Source organism: Radiomyces spectabilis (assembly GCF_025331425.1).
Source record: "Radiomyces spectabilis strain NRRL 2753 chromosome Unknown BYT42scaffold_4, whole genome shotgun sequence".
Lineage (NCBI taxonomy): Eukaryota > Fungi > Mucoromycota > Mucoromycetes > Mucorales > Radiomycetaceae > Radiomyces > Radiomyces spectabilis.
Genome location: NW_026251929.1, coordinates 2,312,681 through 2,334,259, shown reverse-complemented (window position 1 = coordinate 2,334,259; position 21,579 = coordinate 2,312,681). Strand labels below are relative to the sequence as shown.

The window sequence follows — 21,579 nt, the reverse complement described above, 5'->3', positions numbered from 1 at the left end:
GTAAGCTGTATAAGAAAGTACCGCCTCTTTGTTTTCTTTATGTTTTCTTCTCTCTCAAACCTGCTCATTTTTTCAACTCGCGAATTTAACTATTTCAACCCATTTCTTTTACTTGTCTATGTTTGATTTACCCTTTTCACCAATTTTGATGTTATGCTTTTTCACGTCTTATATTGCCATTCTTTTTTTTTTTTTTTTTTTTGTATCATAATTTTCAATTCTAGGGTGACTTTTGGAATAAACAGTATTCATGACGGGTTTGCTAAACTCAAGGATGCTTGGATTTTTTCATCTCTTCGCTCTATTATTTGGTTTTGCGGCACGTGGTTTCGAGTTGCACCGCTTGACGGCGACGAATGAAATTTGTCGCAATAACACCGTTTGAAAATATTGTATGCCGATCAGGATGCCCTCTTTTTTCATTACTGGATACGGTTTAGTGAGTTGCATTCGCAGTTTACTTTTTTTTCTCTTCGCTTTATTGGTCTGGCACCTTTTCGCTTCTATCACACACATACATATATTGAAATAAACTCAACCGATGAACGTATCTCGTATCAACTATGGTCACTTGTTTCGATACGATCAGCCCGAAGACATCAGCGGCGCACGAGGACTCGATATGATCTTTGCCTTGCAAAAGAGGCTCAAAGCACTTTTACAGCAAAAAGAAGCAATGCACAACGAATTAGTCACCGCCACAACTATTCGAGATCGGCATTTGGAAGAACAAGCAGCTTTCAAAGAGGACAATGGGAGACTGCGACAGCAAATGGACGAGATTGTTCAAATCATCGACGAAAAGCAAGCTCTCATTGACACTTTAAAACAAACGGTAGAACAAGGGAAGCAAGATGCTGAACAGTCGCAAAAGGCAGCAGCAGCAGAAAAGAAAAATTCAGAAACACTTCAAACGAAAGTAAACGAATACCGCCAGCAGATCGAACAGGCACAAACGCGCGCTGAGCAAGCTCGAGCCCAAACTGAAGCATTGAAATCTTCGCTTGTTCATCTGGAGCGGCGCCAGGCATATGAAACGGCTACTCAAAAGGATGTGATTGCATTGTTGCATGAAACGCGCAGCACCATCGAATCTACAATCGAATTATTGCAACAAAAAGGACGTGAAATTCAGCTTCATCATATTCAGCGACAAGAAATCCTTCAGTCCGCTCAAAACATCCAGCAGAAAGCGAGTGAAGCAGAAAGTCAAGCATGGAAAGATGAAGTCTGCGCTTTAACAGAACACTTAAAAAGTCTCAACAAGGAGGATGAAGAATTGGCTGGTTCTGTAGAGAACTGTAAAAATCAAGTGGAGTCATTGGTGAAGCGAGTACGGTTGCATCAGACAGAAATACAGTGAAAGCCGTTCATTTGAAATATATTTTGTAGTTTTATTTTATAATCATGTAGTGTAATAAAGGAATGCGAGGGAAACAATGTAAAAAACGATAATAGATAATGAAATCGCTGCTGCTAATATAGTATGGCCAGTCTAGGCATGTGTAGGATAAGGAATATGGCAGGGGGCGCAAAAAAAAGGAGAGGGTATCCGGGTGTGATCATCATAAGAAACAAGGTAGCAAAAAAGGAATGGTGAACAAAACGAAAGAAATAAATGTTGAGACAAAAAGGCAAAAGGGCGTCAAGCCTCTTCAAAATTCCCACTTGTGAAGATTCTCATCCATAAAGAATTCCACCATGCTCTTAACACGTGCTCCAGCGGGATCTTTAGGTTTCATGTCTTTGATACGCAAAGCAATTTCAGGAGAAATGACGCTAGGACGCTTTTCGATGACAGGCGCAGGCATAGCTAGCACTTCGAACCGTTGTCGTAGTTGATCCACTTCTGGTGTCTCTGGACGTGGCAGCGAGGTCATACTTCGAGGTGAGAAAGAAGCTCGAGAAGAGGAAGAAGTGCGTCGATCGGTCAAAGAGGGTCGACTAGGCAGAGGAGTGGTCATTCTCATGGAGGTTGTGGCCGCCACTTCCGCGTCATGCTCACTTTCAGACTCGACTTTACTATCCCGGTCGCTCTGGCTTATGATTGATGTTGCACTTTCGGTGATCATCGGCTGCAAATCAACTTGATTCATCGGCATATTGGCAGCTTCGATGAAACCTTCGTCGTTACTGTGATAAGCATCGTCCTCTTTGATCCTTTCTGTTTTTCTGTCGTTGGCGCTGTTTTCCCCGTCCGATATTTCTTGTAAAGTAGGGTTTTGGTGTTTCTCTTCTTCATTCAGCTTGGCACGGCCATCCTCTTCAGTAACGTCATCCGATAGAACAGCTACCGGTTCACTATTGCCTAACTCTGTTTGCGGTTCTGCCACTGTGTCAGCTGGTTTGGGAGTTGCAGCCGCCTGTGTAGCTTTTTCGGGCGCTTCCTTTTTCGGAACACTTCGGCTGTATTTTCGCGTTCGGCCGGTAAGGACAGAAATAGGTGGCGTGTTTTTCGAAATTCCGCCCGTGGTTGATAGTTTAGTGGAGGTCATGCTGCCTCGGCGTCCTCCAGCGGCCGCCTCATTCCGTGTAGCAATACGAGTTGATGCCGCATGGTCTCTGTTGCCACTCGTGTTACCAGGCAACTGTCCGTATTTTTTCATGTCAGTCAAGTTTTCTGATCTTTTTTTCGAGTTACACCATTGTCCTACTCACATGAGTCTTCTTCCGTGCGTCTACCTGTTTTCTACGTTCATCTTGATTCGGACGACGGGTCGTTTGTCCTGTACTAGGTAGTTTTGATGGTACGGCAGAAGGCGTGTTCTGCGAAGCGCTTTTGCGAACTGCTGTGGTAGGTGACGGTTTTCGTGTGGTTGCCGTTCGAGCGCTTTGGGTTGCTGGCTTGGGACCTAAGCGCGGCACCGCCGAAGGTTTATCGGCTGCCGGTTTCACAGCGCCTATGGGAGACTTTTTCTGATTTCGAACAGTGGGTAATCGACTGTTACTGGTCGGTGTGGGTATAGCTTGTTTTTTAACAGATTTTTTGGTATAATTTTGTCGAACGGTGTCGGAGAGAAAGGTTAAATCATCAATGACGACGCTTTGCAACCAAGAAAACTCATGTTCTAATTCCTCTTCCGAGGTTGTCCCGTGGCAAGCATTATGCATTGAATCGACACCATATAAAGCACGAATACTGAGGTCGGATATCGAAAATGTCAACACATATGCGAGATATTCATGCCACTTTTTTCTCAAGTTCGCACATTACCTTGTCGGATGTTCTTCAGTGGCTTCTGCGGGATCTGCAGGTCCTAGGATAGCTTGCCAACGTGCGACTGCATCCACTCCTTCCAAAACCATCACATACACCGGGACACTACCATTATATCCATAAATAGATCAATCGATGACAATTCTTTGTTTTACGTTCCCCAGCATTGACGGACCCATTCAAGAACCTGTTCTGTCCTTTCCCTTTCTCATATAGCTAGGATATATTTCTCACCTGCTCATCCACTGTGCCTCATCCTGCGGTACGTCAACAAATAGTCGCTTCACTTCATTCACCGATAATTGAATCTGGTTTTCAAAAATGATGTTCAGACCGCTATCTCTTATTTTCTGAGCAATCTCTTGCTTGTGCCTGAGCGCATTGGGTTTGACGATAGCTAAAGTGTGTTGAATGCAGCTTTGATTCTCTGAGACGGTCATAAAGGTCAAAGTTGAGGGGCACTAAACAGATGCATTACGGTAAGAATTCCCATTTCTGAATTGGCGTACACTGGATGAGCCAATACTATGTACATGTATAATGTTATATACCTTTTAGAAGCTATTTTCTGTCAGAGTGGTAGACTTGAATTGGCTAGTTTCCTAGTATGATGAGCAATGAGCTGAGAAAAAGAAGGAAGTAGAAACAGGGAAAGAAAAGTCTGGCAGAAGTGGACAGGTTTTAATGGCCGGGATGGCTCGTTGCACAAACCCAAACCAGCAAATTGAGCTATGGACCAGTGAGGTGGATTATTGGGCAATTCAGCATTGGCTGCAGTCGTGAGTGTTGCTAATTCTCATCTCTGCCGCATTAATTTTTTTTTTCTATAAAGATTTAGAATATCACACTTTACTACAAAATTAGCGCGTCTATACTGTACACACTTACTTTTTATGAATGCGACAGCTGGAATTACATTCCCTGTATCTGTTCTGCTCGATTGATCTAAACGTTGTTCTACTCAATGATTGCCACACCGCCCTTTTGCCTTGATGATACTGATTTGCATTATAACCATATTCAGTGTTGACATCATTTTGAGAAACAGATCCTTCGCGTGCGTATAGTCGCAGATCTGTGGAACGAACAAATTAGCAAATTTTACAAGCTGATCGACTGAAAACTATCAGGTACACAAGCCGGGAAACCATCCTGTCCGTTTCATGGCTTGCATGAGTACGAACGCACATTCAACGAGACGGGAAGAGTATCTTTTGATAGGCTACGGAAGCTCCGCAAAATAGAGCCATTATCGTCACGGTTTGTACCTTAACAATCAAATATGATACTTGGATATCAGTTGCGAATACTGTACGGCTTTGTTCATTAGCAGCATACACTTTCAAGTTGTTCATCAAAACGCATTGGTTTTTATGAGAATTTAGTTTTTCACAATGCAGTTATCAAAACACATTAAACATTTGGTTCATGCAAGGACAAGGCGAAATAGTGCGAAGCGATACGTTTTAGCGTTATTATGACGTTTCGACATGAGAAGATCTGCTCTCTCAGACATGCTGAGCGCTCTCCTATCGGGCTCGCTGCTGAACAATGCAGCAAATGAGCAAAATGCTTTTTTGTTATTTTCAAAGCTGATGCGGTGCTTGACACATTTTGAAAAGATCAACATTTCACGATTAAAGAGAGGTATTCAAGATATTGGTGAACAAAACAAACTACGATGCATGTAAATGGTTATTAAAGAAACGACGAACACAACATCACTAAAGATGATTAAACAAAGGAAATCTACTCTTCCATGGGCATTTCATCTTCTTCTTCAACGTATTCTTCGTCATAATCCTCATCAATAGTTGCTTCTTGGTATTGCTGGTATTCCGACACCAAGTCGTTCATGTTGGACTCGGCTTCAGTGAACTCCATCTCGTCCATGCCCTCACCAGTATACCAATGCAAGAAAGCTTTGCGTCGGAACATGGCTGTGAACTGTTCATTGACACGCTTGAAGAGATCTTGGATAGCCGTGCTGTTACCAATGAAAGTACCAGACATCTTGAGACCAACGGGAGGAATGTCACACAGCGACGACTTGACGCTGTTGGGGATCCATTCAACAAAGTAGGAAGAGTTCTTTTGCTGGACAGCCAACATTTGATTTTCCACTTCCTTGGTCGACAAAAGACCACGGAAAATAGTGGCCACGGTCAAATAGCGACCGTGACGGGGATCGGAAGCAGCCATCATGTTACGGGCATCGAACATCTGAGCCGTAAGTTCAGGCACGCTCAAGTTACGGTATTGCTGGGAGCCAAAAGCGGTCAAGGGAGCCACACCCACCATGAAGAAGTGAAGACGAGGGAAAGGCACTACAAGGCAATCCCATTTAGATAGGGTTTCATAACAAAGTCGTACTGACAAACAACAGATTTTATCCCTTACCCATATTAACGCACAACTTTCGGAGATCTGAGTTGAGCTGACCGGGGAAACGCAAACTGGTGGACACACCCGACATGACAGCTGAGACCAATTGGTTAAGATCGGGGTAGCTAGGATTGGACAACTTCAAAGTGCGGAAACAGATGTCGTAAAGAGCTTCGTTATCGATACAGAAAGTAGCATCGCAGTTTTCAACCAATTGATGAACGGAAAGAACGGCATTGTAAGGTTCAACGACGGTGTCCGAAACCTTGGGCGAGGGAACCACAGAGTAGGTGCTCAAGATTCTGTCGGGGTATTCTTCGCGGATTTTGGAAAGCAAAAGCGAACCAAGACCGGAACCGGTACCACCACCCAAGGAGTGAGCGAGCTGGAAACCTTGCAGGCAATCGGTGTTTTCGGCTTCTTTGCGCACAACATCCATAATGGATTCTACAAGTTCGGCACCTTCGGTGTAGTAACCTTTGGCCCATGAGTTACCGGCACCCGATTGGGCATTGATGAAGTTATCGGGGCGGAAGATCTTGCCGTAAGTGCTTGAACGGATAGAATCCATCGTTGCAGGTTCGAGATCCACAAGCACGGCTCTGGGTGACAGGGAAAAAAAAGGAGGGGTTCAGTTGGATGATAGTTTTGAACCATAAACAAATGCTGTTGCCCTACCTCGGCACATATTTGCCCAGGGAACCTTCGTTATAGAAAACGTTGATACGTTCCAATTGCAAATCATTGTCGCCACAGTAGCTACCGTTGGGATCGATACCGTGTTCTTGGGAAATGGTCTCCCAGAATTTTTGACCAATCTACACATGCAGAGAGAAACAAGGTTTAGGCAACGACATTCATCCAAACAAAACAAAGCTAGTTGGGCGAGACGCGGGTAAAGGGAAATTAGGAAGGGGGAAGGAAAAAAAAAAAATTGGATCTGGTGTGAACAAGGGGTGCGAAAAGAAAGAGAACCCAAAAACAAGGGACACACAGCCAGGAATCATCCAACAAAATATTACACGTGCTGCTTTTCCAATATCGGTGTCCTTGCTTCAGAGTGAAAGAAAAAAAAACTTCCCACTACTTACTTGGTTACCACATTGACCTACGCAAAAGCAAAGATTTCAGAGTTAGTCTTTAGCAGATGAAAGCATTTCTCCCGTAAAGAACAGTCAATGAAATTCGCGAAAGAGCTTACCAGCTTGAACGTGAATAATTTCTCTCATGATGTACTTTTATAAACGCAAGAATGAACTGCTTTACGTTAACGGAGATGACCGATGGGGGGCAGCAAATTCTTCGAAATCTGAATGGGCACTTACAGATGATGAAGGTCGAAAGAGGAAGGAAACAGCAGGTCGGAGAGAGTAAAGAATAAAAAAAAAAAAGATGCTTAATCTTTGACAGCTCTCGGAAAACGGGCGCGCCGCCGGAGAATGACGCGTACGTCACAGCCAAAAAAAAAGTCTCGCCATGCTCTCTCCTCCTGGATTTTTCATCTCTGCAGCTTTTCTGTGAAGCGGGCTATTTAAAGTAATACAAATAACGCGCTATTGAACTTAAAGTACACCATCTCACCATCCCATGGTGCTCACTTTGATCATGACCCTTGTCACCCCATCATCATCTTGACTACAATCAACTTCATCCGTGTCCACGGTGAAATTTTCGCGATATACGCGTAATATCTTACAGTTTCTTAGCTATAAACCCTGTTGCATAGCATGGATGGTAGCTGCTGCTTACATAAAAGCCCTTGTTCATACTGATTTCTTTTGTTGTTTGTAAGATTCACGACTTGCCACGAATAAACTAAACACAAGGGCACTTTAATTCCATTGGGCGGCTGAATATTAAAATTGGACGACAGACCATTTTCTTTCCCTCCGTGAACCACTCACTCTGTAGAAACGATTGCCAAAAAAGAAAAATCTGTGACCTGATACTCGTGGCAACAAAATGGGATGGTTGCAATGTGCTTTTTTAGAGATGATTCTCGTGGATGAGAGCGTTCCACAATCAAAATAGCGCACCCATTGCCACCTGCATTCAGGTCAAAAAACGCATTTCCAACTGGTAAAAAAAGGTCATGCATTTGAATAATTTGGTCTATATTCATTTTAACAAAGTCGTTCACCGGCAGGTGGTAAAAAACTACTTAATATCTTATCTTGGAATATCTACAAATGTGCAATCACCATATGCGATAAGTATGGGGTCTTTTTTAGGGTTCGACATGCAGATCTTCCGCTGTAAATTCAGAAAGCGTCAGATGCAGGCCACTCAATTCCATCAAGTACACCCTTAGGAGTTCGTCTTACCACCCGACACTCCAATCTGGCGCAAATTGGATTCTGCGATTAGATTTCTACTGCAGTGTGCTCTGCTGTATTTTTTGACCCCACCATATTATACAGCTGATCATAGCTACAGCTACAAGTGAGACAGTTTGGCCAATGTCCAGAGAGAAAAAAAAGGGTTTATGACTGCTTTCGATGCTAGCTGTTCTATTTCCGTTGTCACACTGCATGAGTTGGCAGCATGGATATCCTCTTGCTCATACCTGAGGTGCATGTACTCCTACCATCAAACTTGTCCTGATTTTCCTGATAAAGTATAACTCAAGTTTTTAGCATTACCTCCAAGCAAATCGAATTCTTGGATGGTTGCAAAAAGGTTCAAAAGCTGTATACAATCGGCAATTCGAAGTTCATTTCGGTCCGGTTGAAAAATAGATAATGAAAGAATATTCATATTCCTTTACATGTGGTTGTCGAAATATTATTTACTTTTTTCCTGTCATTCTTATGTTTGATGCAGTACATGTGCATTTTTGAAAAAAGATACTGCATGACCTGATTGATGTATGCGGTGGTGCAGGCTAACTACAGCCATTCGACTCCGCCGAGGCTATTGAAATAGCGATGCATGCCAGCCCTGTTCCCATCTTTGAATGTCACCAAGAATCCTAAATAGTCTTTTATGTGCTGGACATTGCTTCGATCGACGTATAGTACTGCCATTATCATTATTAATCTGCTCTTCAATATGCCCGACGTTCTGGAAACAAGATATAGGGATGTCCCGAGAGCTAATATATTTAGCAACGAGACATTCGCATGCGACGGACTTTAACAGACTTTGCTTTTCATATAAGCTCGCCATGGCCATGTCGTACTCTTGAATTTCATTACCGGACACAAGTTAAATGTGGGAAATCATCTGCTCCGTATGTGTTACCGCTTTATTTAATGTCCAGATTCTGACATTGAAAAGGGGAATTCATACGAGCGATTTCGCACAAGTGACGAAGAAAGACAGTTAGTAGGGAGACCCAGAAATTCAAGATTAGAGTTAGTTCAAGTTTAAAAACTCACTCTTGTTTGATTGCCGCCAATGCAACCACGTTGTGCAATTATTTGAGTTTTTATAAAGCTCGATGCTCACGGCAGCCGACGATGGAAGAGGATGGGCAGAAGTATCTAAATTGTTTCCCGGCATGTGTAACGAGCCCTATCTAACGATTATCATGACCTTGCATCTTATATACTTTGTAATGCATAAGTGATACACATCCGAAACTAGTCGCCAAGATTCGTTATGAAAAGAGATCATGTTTGAATAAGATTTATAGGAAAGTTGGAAATTAGGCAGAATTCTTCCATGATTTCTAAATCTTTTTCTTTGTCATTCGCCTTTGATGTATTTCTCAGAAAATGACTTTGATGTGTGTGGAACTAATGTTTATGTGCACATATAATAGGAAGCAGTTTGCATATGTAATCAAGACTTCACAGAATAGTAGAACGAATGCCCTTATTGTGGTCAATGATATCGATTTGTTGCGACATAATATGCATTGGGTATACTTGTCAACATAAAGTAAACGAAGATGATGTAGTCACTCATAATAACTTTTTATCTGCCTCTTCAACTATTGAAATTTTCCCGTCATCTCGTTCTCCTTGCTCTCCCAAACACTATTATAGTTTTCGTGACAATAACAATAACGACCAAACAAGTCGATGGTCATTGTCATTACAGTACATTTCCGTGAATCCATCATGACACTATGAAATAAACCTATATAGGAACAACAGAATAACAAGAAGTAGTCATTTCCGCGGTATTTGATCTTGTGTTTATATGAGATGAAACTTTGTGGTTAAAAAATATCAGTTCATTGCAAAGGACAGATGCATGGCAGTGATGAAAATGCGCCAATCAGCTCTGGAGAAATAAAATCAGATGCAGCCAAAACACCCCAACATTCCTGTTGCTTCATCCTTTTATTTCATTTGTCTCTTTCTGTCCTGCTATTTTGCCTCTTCTTCTGATTCCTGGCAGTAATGCAGTCAATGCGCGTACAGCAATCCACCATCATGGCGCCCAAACTTTCAAACACTGGAGCCACTAGAAAAAGAAAGAGAGAACAGCTCAGTCAGAACAAACAAGAAGAATCTTTGCCTTCCAAGACATCGCCGATGAAGAAGATGAAAGGTGAGTCATTACTGTTCCACCTTGTGACATTGGTGATTAAATAGTTTGCTCACTGGTCATTATGATGGTAGAGGAAGCTTCAATTGCGGTGCACCCTCCAACGGTATTTGTTCGTTATAACCTGATCAAACTAATCTCCTCAGGGCACCCCACTCACATATTTGCAAACTTTTCCCTTTTTTATGCCTCAAGTCACTAAATGCCGATCAAATGGTATGGATTGGAGCAGCGATGCAAAATGGGGATGGTGGTGCATACAGTATTTATTATGGGGTGGATGATGAGCGCAACACGGCTGAGCTATGCACGCTCAGCCATGACCAAGATTTAAACTATGTCTATATGCTTGTAAGTATTTTTATGAGACGAACCAAATGGGTCATGCTAATGGCTGTTGTATCACTTAGGGTGCTATTCGCGCAGTTGAAATGTGCCGCGACGAAACCGTGTCACTGACTATTTTCACTGGAAATAGCGGCTTGCATAACAGTGAGTGGAGTCGGTTTGGATCGTGTGATTACTCATAATAACTTTGTAAAGCTCCGTTTTCAGTTATTACTAACGAAACGGATGACCTAATTCACAGCGACCTCAGCCAACAATTGAAGCAATTAATTTCAAAACGACTTGGTGCGACAAACATTGTAAGGCATAAACTAAAGGTTCTCTCAACGTGACTGCTAACGATCTCACTCTCTGCTGGTTAGCGGTATGCTTCTCATCGTTCTGTTACTGTGGAGCGTCAGGTGGCGCATCAACTGGCTAATGCTCATTTGCAAAAAGAAGCAAAGAAACCAACTGGAAATCCTGCCTGTGAGATTTCAAATAAGGAAGCTACAAAGGGTCATAGCAAGGAAGATCAGAGCGACGCCAATGAAGAACAAGAAAGAATTGACGCTATGGAAGGTGTTACCGAAGGATTGGAAGTGGCTGCAGGTATAGAAGAAACGGTGGGAGATGAAGGCTCTGGCGTACATGATAAAAACTCTCCAGACGTGCGTGGATCTCAAGAGGGAGCAGTAGGCAAATCATGGGCATCCATGTTGGGCTTACGCAATATTTTAGCCGTGCTGAAAGCTCCATTTGCTGCCCGCAAAATCCATCCACAATCACTGTAATTTGTTGCCGTGATCGCTCTGTTTCTCATAACTTATCCACCAATAGCCTGTATTCCCCCCTCGCCCAACCCAGCTATACTTTTACCCCCATCATGCACTTTGTCTACGAGTTCTTTAAACACATTGTTGCTCCTAATGAGATATATTTATCGAGTAACTTTATCCAATAAAAGGATATGGCTATTGTATGATCATAGATCTACCTGTCGTGCAAAACCTCGATTTGAGGGGTGAGCGGAGTGTGGAACTTTGTGTCAAACGAAATCGCCCAATTAGGCAATTGCTAAATGATTTGTGGGTGTTGAGTGTGGGTTTTGGGGGAAAACGGTGCTCATTTGCGCTTACTCTCGTTATTTCAAGCATTGCTTACGTTGACTAGAATCTTGCCATCATGGAGTTTATGAGTGCTCTTGGATCGCAGGAGGACGCCTATCGTCCTTCGCTTTTTGAATTGGTGGCTCAAGAAAAACTTAGAGAACTGTTACAACCCGCCGTTCAATACCTTCTCGCTGTAAGTGGCGGCTAGATCAGCCAAGATAGACAAATATGAACATTCCTGTAACCATTTGATATTGTCACAGATATATGCGCAAAGATACCCACGTTATTTGATCCGTGTTGTGAATAATCATGAGGAATTTTATGCTGCGCTCATGTTTTTCGTAGAACGTCACTATTTAAAGGAATGGGGTAAGCATCATGGCGAGTTCTCATGGCACGGCAATTCAACTGTGCTGACCAAATCCTAGGAGCATCATTTGCGGAGAACTTTTACGGTCTCAAACGGGTAGCCGCAGCACTCGGTAACAAAAAGAGTGTCAAGTTGCCGTCTTCCAACGCCCAGTCGACACCGAGTTTGACGAAAAGTGAGATCAACAAGTCATTGTTTATGCTTGTGGCCTTGCCTTACATCAAATGCAAATTGGATCTTTACTACCAAAAGGTCTCCGGGGGAGCATCCTCTTCCTTGTTGGGAATTAATGAACGAGAGGAAAGAGAAACAGAAGAATTGAACGATCCAGACACAAGACCGATGCGCAAACTGGTAATTCGCTTCATCCGAGTCTTTCGAAAACTATACCCCATTGTGAACGCTCTTTATCACGGTTCCAACTTGGCATACAATATTGCGTACCTCTTTGGTAAAACGCGGTTCTATACACCGTGGTTACATTTGATCGGTATCGAAGTGAAACGCATGAGCATGGCTGATTACGTAAGTGAATATTGGTGGACGAAGAGCAAGCAAGCCCGTGACTCATTTGAATTCGTAGCGTTCTTACTACGACAAGACGCAAGCGTCTCAACAGACAGCGACGTCCTCGCTGTTTAATAGCCCACTACGAGCGGCTTCTGGTATTTTCAGCAAAGTGATCGAATTTTTGAAGGTGTTGTTGCCCATGTCTATTTTCTTTTTCAAATTCTTGGAGTGGTGGTATTCTTCGGAGTTTGCCCGTGGCGGGAACACAGGCTCTCTGGGAGACGAAGAGTCCGCCAATGTCATTCCTCCTCCAGAAAAGATCAAGGTAAGATTGGGTTGCATGGAGATTTGAAATTGGGACAACGTCTGACTATTTGGGACAGCCTGATCCACGAGGAACCAAGTTGCCAACGACACCAAATACTTGTCCCATCTGTCTCAGCAGCCCCATCAACAACCCCACAGCATTGCCGTCTGGATACGTCTTTTGCTACACTTGCGCTTTCAGATACGTTGAAGATCACGGAAGGTGTCCAGTGACATGGATCAAAGTATCGCGGGGAGCCGAGGATCTAACCAAAATCTATGCCGATGGCAATGTATAACAAAAATAACATGTTTGCAAAGAGTGAACATCTACTTTCTATAGATAAAATAATGCGCATTTATCATACAATGGAGCATAATCAGAGATCACGAAAAAAAAAGAAAAAGAAGAATACTAGTACACGATACTAATCTAAGCCATTAAAGCGACAGGAGCTCCTTATGGTATACTTGCACCAGCTTTTCAGATGCTTGGGGACGACCCGTAAAAAAGGGTTCAATAGCAACGGTAGTGGTTGCTTCAAATAATTCTTGGATTACGTGCTGCAATTGCTTGCCCGTCTGTTTGAAATCAGGGAACTGTAAAAGACACAACAATGAGTCAAAATACCGTCTAAAGGATTCAATAAAAGGGGTACTTACAGCATTGGCTTCCAGGAAGTAAACACCATCATTTTCATCCAACAAAAAGTCGACACCAAATAGTTCAAAGGCATTCGGCATGGCTTGGAAAGTGGTCATTTCGCTCGCACAAGCGTCGAATACATCGGCCAAAACGTGCTGCATCTTTTCAAACATGGTATCCAAACGTGCTTTACTGACGCCATGTTGTTCTAAATCCCAAAAAAGGCGCACGGAGGTTTCCTCGTCAAACTCTTCTTCCTCGGTCTGAATACAGGTGTTGGTCAAGTGCACCAAAGTGTCTGAAAGCTCATCGAGATTGTACTTTTTCATGGCAAACAGGGCCAGCATGTCATGATAGAGGTATACTTTGATATTAGATACGGCAAGGACATAGGCTCGTACGTGGAATTTGCGACCATGCACGAGCAGAGGGTTATGAATATATCGCTGAATCACCCATTCACGCACTTGTGACAGATCTTCCATATCATCGTCGTCTTCCGAGTCGCTCAACTCATTTTCCTCAAACATGGTCCGCAATTGTTCGAGAGAATTGAAAACTCGGATACCCGCGGCTTTGTTGGCAAGACTCGGCTTGATAATAAACATATGATTACTTTCGTCATTTTCATTGGCCAACAAATCACGTTCGACTTCGAACACCTCGTTCATGGCTTCTTCGAAATAATCGACATGATCCAGTTCGAAAAGCCAGGTTTCAGGGATCGCCTCCTTGAGAATACTGGTAGGATTTTTCGACAAGTACTTGGCTACATTATATCCAAACTGAGCTTTACGTATCAGGCCTTTACGAATACAGTAGGCATTGGCCATGGCTGAATCAGGACGGCTTGCCAGGTAACTCCAGTTGATCAATTCATACTCGAGCCATTGCAAGGGCGCATCGAGGTCCTGATCTTCAACGGGAATAGTCTCGATGACATCCCAGTCCAAAGCGCTTTTCTTCAGTGCTTCAACGACGGCTTGATGGGTATAAGGCTCGTCGAGGTGGATGAGGGCTCGCTGTTGACCGGTCGTCATGAGGATAATAATATTACTCTGTCAATTTGGAGCATTTTTTTTCGAAAATATAAAAAAAAAACTTGCAAGCGGTTTTCATTGGACAGGATTTCCCAAATCTGGGAATTTTTTTCTCCAGATCAGCCGCAGATGCGCTTATGCGAACTCGATACTCACAAACCTTGATAATTTTGTTCAAGGTGTTGCTACAGTAGATTCAGCATTTATAATGAGCAATGATCGACATAATTCGCCTTATATGTTGTCGCCGTTCGAGGACCCAGCTTATGTTTGCCCAAGATGGCTCTTATGTGACCGGGCAATGACTGCATCAAAAAATCGTAATCACACAACACAACTATGAAGCCTGGAATTGACGACAAAGACCACAGGGCGATTTCTTATATCTCATGATAGGATAGTCGCGAGACCTTCGTTACATGAATTTATCAAAGACGTCGGTGTTCAATACCAGATATAAACCACACGCAACTGTTAGCCGAAGAAAAGTTGTTTTATATAAGCAACCAAGTTACAGTGCAGCATATTTGAAATGATGAGCTGCACAAGTGTCCATGAAAACCAAGCTGAGAAATGATCGCTGGGAATTGAACGTCCGCGCATGTGCAATTTTGCTCAAAAAATAAAGCCTCAATTTTTGGAGCACCGTCCCAACTGAACCATCAACGGGCATCCTGCAGCTCGTCATACACGCATAAAAAACATGGACAGTGTACTTCTTTGGGACGAAAACAAAGTTAACAAATGGTTGGCCTCTATTGGCTATTCTTCCTTCGAAAAAACCTTCAAAGGCACGTTCTCCTTTGAGTTATCGAGAACCTGCATAATTAACGTTCGATTCATAACTCTAGAACAAGGCATTACCGGCGACGTACTCGTTCATCTAGACCATGATTCACTCAAAGATCTTTCCATACATTCCGTGGGGCAACGGCTCGATATCCTCAAAAACATCTACCATCTGAAAGCAATGTGCCGTGTACCATTGAATGAATGGGATTATGTACCTCCCAGTGAGTCTTCGGATATCCGATGATATGAATGGCAAGCAAATGAACGATAATTAACTGTCACCATTTTTTTTGGCAGGTGTATTATACGAAAACGTAAAGCAAGGATAAGAGCCATTCCTGTTTGCCAATTGCTGATCAACCATTATAGGACTGGCTAGGACACAATGGACTGGCAGATTATCGCAAGATCGAAATGGCCTTCCAGGAACGAGGTATGGTCGCATTGTCGTCTTAAGAAGCATTTGACTAGCTTTTTTAACGACAAAAATTGCAGACGAACACGTTAGACGATTGACAGAAGATCTGTTGCGCATTAGCAGTGAGATGGATCGTCTGCGTGACGATCTGTTCCGATTTTCCAAAGAAAAAAAGGCAAGTAAACCAAACCGTACCCACATGATCGTCTACCCGACTAATTACGGGATATACTGCTAGCCATCCTCCTCCTCCTCTTCATCTCAATCATCTGGGCAAAAATACCATTTAACCAATGCGGGGAGTTCTTCAAAAGCGGGACATATGCTAACGCCGCCAACCTCTACGTTATCTTCTTCACATCCCACTCTCGATTATTTCAATCCAGCCAATGATGAGGTAATTTGATGCCCCTAGTCAAAATGATTCTCTCTGCGCAAATGATGACCCAATTTAAAAAATTATGCCCAATACAGCCATCGAAACCCACGCCACATGTCACCATCAATGACGGTGGAGCCATCAAAGTCTACGGTGAAAAAATATCCAATAGCTCCAAGGTTGATTTGGAGTCTTCCAAAAATGTTCGATTACTATTGGACGATCCGTGCTCCAAAGTAATCACGTCTGCGCTTAAAAAGTACAATGTGAACGATGACTGGCAACAATATGCTCTGTGGATTCAGTTTGGTTCTCCTGACAATATCCAAGGTAACAAAAACTTTTTTAACACAGCGTCAATGAATGGCAGCGACTTAGCCTTTGCATTCCTTTGTTTTTGATTCTGATTTTTTTTTTTTCATTTTTTCCTTTTTAATTTTTTTCCCAATCATTTTTCTGCAGAACAAGCACTCGGATACGACGAAAAACCACTGCGAATTTCTCAGAAATTAAAGGAATCGAATCAAAACCCAGTGTTTGTACTGAAACATGTCAAGGACAATAAGCCATTCATTCCTCCCTCTGGCAGCAGTGGAAACGTGACGAGTGGAACAGGACTGATGAATAGTGGCAGCGCATTTACCTCTCCACGACCGGCACCGAAACCTAACCAGCCGACGGTATATTCGAGAGACGAAGATTCTCCACAGAACGTTCTGCCATACAGTTGGAGGAGCGATCATTATCCAAAAACGGCCATTACAGCTGGAAGAGTAGGCTATGAAGTGGTGGTTCCCGTTATTTCATCGTCCATTAGCACCCCAACGCCTTCCACAACCCCCATTCCATCAAGTCCTTCTGCAAAAAGAAGTGGGACAATCCATGCACCAGCCCCGGATAAATTATTAAGCGAACTTGGGTTAGAAAGTGGCGTGGCGACAGCCATCTATTCGATAATGATGGAACATGACAAAAACCCATGAAAAGAAAAAGAAAACTACAGGTTTCAGTTGAGCTTTTCTTTGCAAGCTGACGAACCAAAACACACAGAAAAAAAAAGTTTTTTTTGTTTTTATATTGGTTGGATTTTTTTGGATTTCGATTGCTCCTTCCTTTTCTTTACTTTTTCATCATGTCTTTTCTGCCCGACACTAGTACGGCTGCTTCAGCTGCTGCACATGCTGATTTTGCCAAGCGTCGATCGATCTCGCAGTTGCAAAAGCTGAGACGTGTTCGCATCGGCGAAAAGGAGGCCGAGGAGGCCAAGAAGCTGATTGCTAAGTTGTTCGACTCAAAGACTGAAGAAGAACGCAAAGATTTCGCTGACCAGATCGCCGGTTTCGCTAATCACTATGGTGTCCGTGCTCTCAAGACTTGCCACATTTTTGCTGCCCTGTCGACCGAGCTGTTTGCCAAGAAGATCCGCCCTGAGCGTGCCATGATTGTCATGACTCTTTTGGATTGTTTGATCGAATCCAGCTACTTGCTCCGTGGCTCTTTGGAACCCCATCTGGTCACGCTTTTGCCTCCTCTGTTGGAATTGCAAGCCGATAAGCAGAAGCAGGTCAGAGAGAAGGCCGCTACCGTCGCCAACACTCTCGTTCAGTCGGTGAACCCCTCCGCCACCCGCTATATTTTGCATATGTGCTTGGAAGGTTTGGAAAATTCCAAGAAGTGGCAAACCAAGATGCTTTCGCTCTCGTTGATTGAATTGCTTGCTACCGAGTATCCCATGCAACTCCTCGCTTGCATCCCTGATTTGATTCCCGTGGTGTCTGATTGCATGTGGGATACCAAGGCCGATGTCAAGAAGGCCGCTACCAAGTGTATGACCACCTGCACTGCTTTGCTCGACAACAAGGATATCGAACGTTTCATTCCTGCTGTTATCGAATGTATCAACCAGCCTGAAAAGGTCCCTGAAACTATCCATCAGTTGGGTGCCACTACCTTTGTCCAAGAAGTCGATGCCGCTACTTTGTCTTTGATGGTTCCTTTGCTCAGCCGTGGTTTGAAGGAACGTCAGACGGCCATCAAGCGTAAGGCTGCCGTTATCATCGATAACATGTGTAAGCTTGTCGATGATCCCGATGTTGCCGCTCCTTTCCTCCCCATCTTGTTGCCCGAACTTGATCACGTCAAGGATGTGGTGGCCGATCCCGAATGTCGTGGTGTCGTCGAGAAGGCTTTGGCGACCTTGCAGCGTGTGGGCGGTGGTGACCAAACCGTCCTTACCAGCAGTGAGAAGCGTGACAAGGTTACCAAGACTTTGGATCATTTGATGCCCACCAAGCTCGAAGGTTTCTGGAGCCCCATCCGCAAATACATGATTGAAATGGCTTTGGCTTTGGTCTTTGCCAAGGCTTTCGATCGTGCTACCTGGATCGATTGCGTTGCTCCTCATGCTACCACCTGGTTGCTCGTGACTGGCCGTGAACAGGATGAATCCGGTGATTCGATCGAACAAGAATCCGAGAAACTCGCCCTTGCTGCCCTCGCCTCTTGCGAAGAAGCTGTGGCTGTCCACACCGGTGAAGAAGAAGAACGTGACGAAGGTGAAGAACTTTGCAACTGTGAATTCTCTCTCGCTTATGGTGCCAAGATTTTGCTCAACCGTACTTCGTTGCGTCTTATCCGTGGTCGTCGTTATGGTCTCTGTGGTGCCAACGGTTGCGGTAAATCTACCTTGATGCGTGCTATTGCCAACGAACAGGTCGAAGGTTTCCCTCCTCGCTCGGTTTTGAAGACTGTGTATGTCGAACACGACATCGATGGTTCCGAAGCCGATACTGGTTTGGTCGATTTCATTGCTGCCTCCGCCGGTGTTGAAGCCAAGGACAAGAGTGAAATTGCCAAGATCTTGCGTGAATACGGTTTCAGCGAAGACATGGTCAATTACCAAACCATTGGTTCCTTGTCTGGTGGCTGGAAGATGAAGCTTGCTCTTGCTCGTGCCATGTTGATGAACGCCGATATCTTGTTGCTTGACGAACCTACTAACCATTTGGATGTCGTGAATGTCGCCTGGTTAGAGAACTATCTGCTGGGCTTGAAATCGGTTACCTCCATCATTGTGTCCCACGACTCTGGTTTCTTGGATCACGTCTGCTCCGATATTATCCATTACGAAGGCAACTACAAGTTGAAGCGTTACAAGGGTAATCTGTCCGAATTCGTCAAGAAGGTTCCCCGTGCCCAGTCGTACTACTCTTTGGATGCCGCTCAGATGACTTTCAAGTTCCCCGAGCCCGGTTATTTGGAAGGTATCAAGACCAAGGAACGTGCTATTCTCAAGATGAAAGACGTCGATTTCCAATATCCCGGTAGCTCTCGTCAGCAGTTGAAGAAGATTACCATGCAGTGTGCTTTGGCCTCCCGTGTCGCCGTCATTGGTCCCAACGGTGCCGGTAAATCGACCTTGATCAAGTTGTTGACTGGTGAACTCGAACCTACCAGTGGTACTGTCTGGAAGCATCCCAACTTGCGTATCGCTTACGTTGCTCAGCATGCTTTCCACCATATTGAGAAGCATTTGGACAGCACTCCTAACGAATACATCCAATGGCGTTACGCTACTGGTGAAGACCGTGAAGAACTCGAGAAAGTCGATCGTGTTGTCACCGAAGCCGAAGAGAAGCAGATGAACCAAGTCTTTGTCATTGAAGGCGAGAAGCGTGTGGTTGAAGAACTCGTTGGCCGTCGTAAGCTCAAGCAGTCCTACGAATACGAAGTCCGTTGGGTTGGCAAGTCTTCCGTCGATAATACCTGGATTCCTCGTTCCCGTTTGGAAGAAATGGGTTTCGGCAAGAAGATCGCTGAAGTCGACGCACAGGAAGCTCACAAGCTCGGTCTCAACCGTCCCCTTACTGCCAAGGAAATCGAAAAGCACTTGAGCGAAGTTGGTCTGGAACCCGAGTTTGCTACTCACTCTCGTATCCGTGGTCTCTCCGGTGGTCAAAAGGTCAAGCTCGTTATCGGTGCCGCCATGTGGAACAAGCCTCACATGTTGGTTCTTGACGAACCTACCAATTACTTGGATCGCGAATCTCTTGGTGCACTTGCAACGGCTATTCGAGAATACGGTGGCGGTGTTGTCATTGTTACTCACAACCGTGAATTCAGTGAAGCACTGTGTAACGAAGTCTGGAAGGTCGACAACGGTGAATTGACTCCCTCTGGCCACAACTGGGTTACTGGTAACGGTACCACTGTTATCGAAGAGAAGGAACAAGAAGACCAGGTCGATGCCCAAGGTAACACCATCAAGGCTACCAAGAAGAAGGAGAAGCTGTCTTCTCGTGAACTCCGTAAGAAGAAGAAGGAGCGCATGGAACGCAGAAAGCGCGGTGAAGAAGTCTGGTCCGATGAAGATGACCTGTAAATTCATTCTTTGAAAAACGCCGTATTCATTCATAGACCTCTCCTTTTCTCTCTTATTATATATTTCTCTCAATTTCTTTTTCAAATAAATGTGCATGCAATTCGATCAACTTATACTAACGTTCCTTTCGTTTGCGATATTGGATAAAGAAAAAAACATAAAGCTTTATAATGCCTTTACAAAAGACATCCTGGGCAGTGGCAAAGAGTAAAATTAAGCGCCATCGGTTTTTGCAGGAAGACTATTTGTCCAAGGGAATTTACAGTCTGCAACAGTGTGACCTAAAGGTCATTTCAAAGGATTTGTCTCGCATTCTTACCAGTGTTTGGGACAAGTATCGAAACAGACAACCTATTGTAAATGACCAAACGAAAGTGCGATTGGTGGGAGAAAAATGGCAATCAGATAGGAAAAAAAAGTTTTGGTTTATCCAATCTTTCATTTTTGATTACAGGGAAATGACACTAAAAAGTGGATACCATTCATAATAATGGAACATATCCTCCTGGAACAGCGGCATCCATTATCTTTCATTAGCCCTCGAAATATCTGGCGACATGATTCCTGCCATTGGCTGCAGTACTTGATTATTTAAAACGCTGTTGGCGATTTATTTAGGTGCAAAATGATGTCACGTTGAGGTATCAAGTGAAATACAGTAACCAAACAATTGACTGTATAACATGAAAAATCACGCTTGCGCTGCAAGAATATCTCGCCTTGACCATCATATTGGGTGATGTTGCAGTTGCACGAATTATTTGTTCAACGTTTGATCTCTTAGATGAGCCGATTTGTATGTAGCAAAGTAGCTTTTTGCTTATACTCGGTCAAGCCAACTTGACGAATCAGGTTAGCGTCATTGTTGAACCTTCTGAAGACGCCTCCGAGATATCTTTTGTCCTCTCAGTTCTGTAGGTACATGTGCGGACAAAAGGCGCAAAGCTGGTAAGGTTGTGTTTTTGTTTCTTTATGCTTTACTTACTCTTTTGTTTTCACTTACAAAAAACTGTTGTCACTGCATTGCGGGAGCCGCCACCACACACCGCCAGGCATGGGCTTTGTTCGTCAGTTATTTTGAATATACAGTAAGAAGCACACAAAGCAAGTGAGTGATTCGGCATAACATTCAAAAAGAAAGGACACTTGAGCACAAATAAATTACCTTTCAAAAAAAAAGTTTCTTTGTTGGC

At 43.7% G+C, this 21,579-nt stretch overlaps 7 protein-coding genes across 7 annotated transcripts; 4 read left to right on the top strand and 3 right to left on the bottom strand.

Moving 5' to 3' along the window:
* Window positions 1–374: 374 nt before the first annotated feature.
* Window positions 375–1,372, top strand: BYT42DRAFT_564488 (uncharacterized protein). The gene has a single exon (XM_051567741.1). It carries the CDS (start codon window positions 542–544, stop codon window positions 1,361–1,363), a length of 822 nt encoding a protein of 273 aa, XP_051425729.1. The 5' UTR covers window positions 375–541; the 3' UTR covers window positions 1,364–1,372.
* A 137-nt stretch (window positions 1,373–1,509) lies between these two features.
* On the bottom strand, window positions 1,510–3,457 carry BYT42DRAFT_284167 (uncharacterized protein). Its single transcript, XM_051562851.1, has 3 exons — window positions 3,215–3,457; window positions 2,659–3,139; window positions 1,510–2,588 (listed from the first exon to the last, which is right to left on the bottom strand). The coding sequence occupies exons 1-3, from the start codon at window positions 3,304–3,306 to the stop codon at window positions 1,656–1,658; spliced, it is 1,506 nt and encodes a 501-aa protein (XP_051425728.1). The 5' UTR covers window positions 3,307–3,457; the 3' UTR covers window positions 1,510–1,655.
* A 1,392-nt stretch (window positions 3,458–4,849) lies between these two features.
* BYT42DRAFT_564484 (tubulin beta-3 chain) lies at window positions 4,850–6,950 on the bottom strand. The gene is made up of 5 exons (XM_051567740.1): window positions 6,804–6,950; window positions 6,694–6,710; window positions 6,281–6,420; window positions 5,618–6,204; window positions 4,850–5,544 (listed from the first exon to the last, which is right to left on the bottom strand). Exons 1-5 carry the CDS (start codon window positions 6,829–6,831, stop codon window positions 4,967–4,969), a joined length of 1,350 nt encoding a protein of 449 aa, XP_051425727.1. The 5' UTR covers window positions 6,832–6,950; the 3' UTR covers window positions 4,850–4,966.
* Window positions 6,951–9,733: 2,783 nt separating this feature from the next.
* On the top strand, window positions 9,734–11,588 carry BYT42DRAFT_564479 (uncharacterized protein). Its single transcript, XM_051567739.1, has 7 exons — window positions 9,734–10,105; window positions 10,177–10,208; window positions 10,298–10,453; window positions 10,513–10,594; window positions 10,658–10,749; window positions 10,813–11,506; window positions 11,569–11,588. Exons 1-6 carry the CDS (start codon window positions 9,955–9,957, stop codon window positions 11,221–11,223), a joined length of 924 nt encoding a protein of 307 aa, XP_051425726.1. The 5' UTR covers window positions 9,734–9,954; the 3' UTR covers window positions 11,224–11,506; window positions 11,569–11,588.
* Window positions 11,589–11,614: 26 nt separating this feature from the next.
* BYT42DRAFT_544832 (Pex12 amino terminal region-domain-containing protein) lies at window positions 11,615–13,029 on the top strand (the record flags this gene model as incomplete). Its single annotated transcript, XM_051565777.1, has 5 exons — window positions 11,615–11,734; window positions 11,805–11,913; window positions 11,973–12,439; window positions 12,498–12,749; window positions 12,808–13,029. 5 exons carry the CDS (start codon window positions 11,615–11,617, stop codon window positions 13,027–13,029), a joined length of 1,170 nt encoding a protein of 389 aa, XP_051425725.1.
* A 142-nt stretch (window positions 13,030–13,171) lies between these two features.
* BYT42DRAFT_492717 (tubulin-tyrosine ligase family-domain-containing protein) lies at window positions 13,172–14,416 on the bottom strand (the record flags this gene model as incomplete). Its single annotated transcript, XM_051564167.1, has 2 exons — window positions 13,172–13,330; window positions 13,394–14,416. 2 exons carry the CDS (start codon window positions 14,414–14,416, stop codon window positions 13,172–13,174), a joined length of 1,182 nt encoding a protein of 393 aa, XP_051425724.1.
* A 654-nt stretch (window positions 14,417–15,070) lies between these two features.
* BYT42DRAFT_530399 (uncharacterized protein) lies at window positions 15,071–16,988 on the top strand (the record flags this gene model as incomplete). The annotated part of the gene is made up of 9 exons (XM_051565402.1): window positions 15,071–15,207; window positions 15,268–15,429; window positions 15,506–15,522; window positions 15,578–15,641; window positions 15,704–15,801; window positions 15,865–16,023; window positions 16,101–16,335; window positions 16,468–16,596; window positions 16,705–16,988. Exons 1-9 carry the CDS (start codon window positions 15,120–15,122, stop codon window positions 16,986–16,988), a joined length of 1,236 nt encoding a protein of 411 aa, XP_051425723.1. The 5' UTR covers window positions 15,071–15,119.
* Window positions 16,989–21,579: the final 4,591 nt, after the last annotated feature.

Coding starts and splice junctions, on each gene's coding strand:
- BYT42DRAFT_564488 (XM_051567741.1), top strand. CDS start 542: ATGAACGTATCTCGTATCAACTATGGTCACTTGTTTCGATACGATCAG.
- BYT42DRAFT_284167 (XM_051562851.1), bottom strand. CDS start 3,306: ATGGTTTTGGAAGGAGTGGATGCAGTCGCACGTTGGCAAGCTATCCTA. Junction 3,140..3,214: donor ACTGAAGAACATCCGACAAG/GTAATGTGCGAA, acceptor ATCCGACCTCAG/TATTCGTGCTTTATATGGTG. Junction 2,589..2,658: donor ACGCACGGAAGAAGACTCAT/GTGAGTAGGACA, acceptor AAATACGGACAG/TTGCCTGGTAACACGAGTGG.
- BYT42DRAFT_564484 (XM_051567740.1), bottom strand. CDS start 6,831: ATGAGAGAAATTATTCACGTTCAAGCTG. Junction 6,205..6,280: donor CTGGGCAAATATGTGCCGAG/GTAGGGCAACAG, acceptor CCTGTCACCCAG/AGCCGTGCTTGTGGATCTCG. Junction 5,545..5,617: donor AAAGTTGTGCGTTAATATGG/GTAAGGGATAAA, acceptor ATTGCCTTGTAG/TGCCTTTCCCTCGTCTTCAC.
- BYT42DRAFT_564479 (XM_051567739.1), top strand. CDS start 9,955: ATGCAGTCAATGCGCGTACAGCAATCCACCATCATGGCGCCCAAACTT. Junction 10,454..10,512: donor TAAACTATGTCTATATGCTT/GTAAGTATTTTT, acceptor TGTATCACTTAG/GGTGCTATTCGCGCAGTTGA. Junction 10,750..10,812: donor GACTTGGTGCGACAAACATT/GTAAGGCATAAA, acceptor TCTGCTGGTTAG/CGGTATGCTTCTCATCGTTC.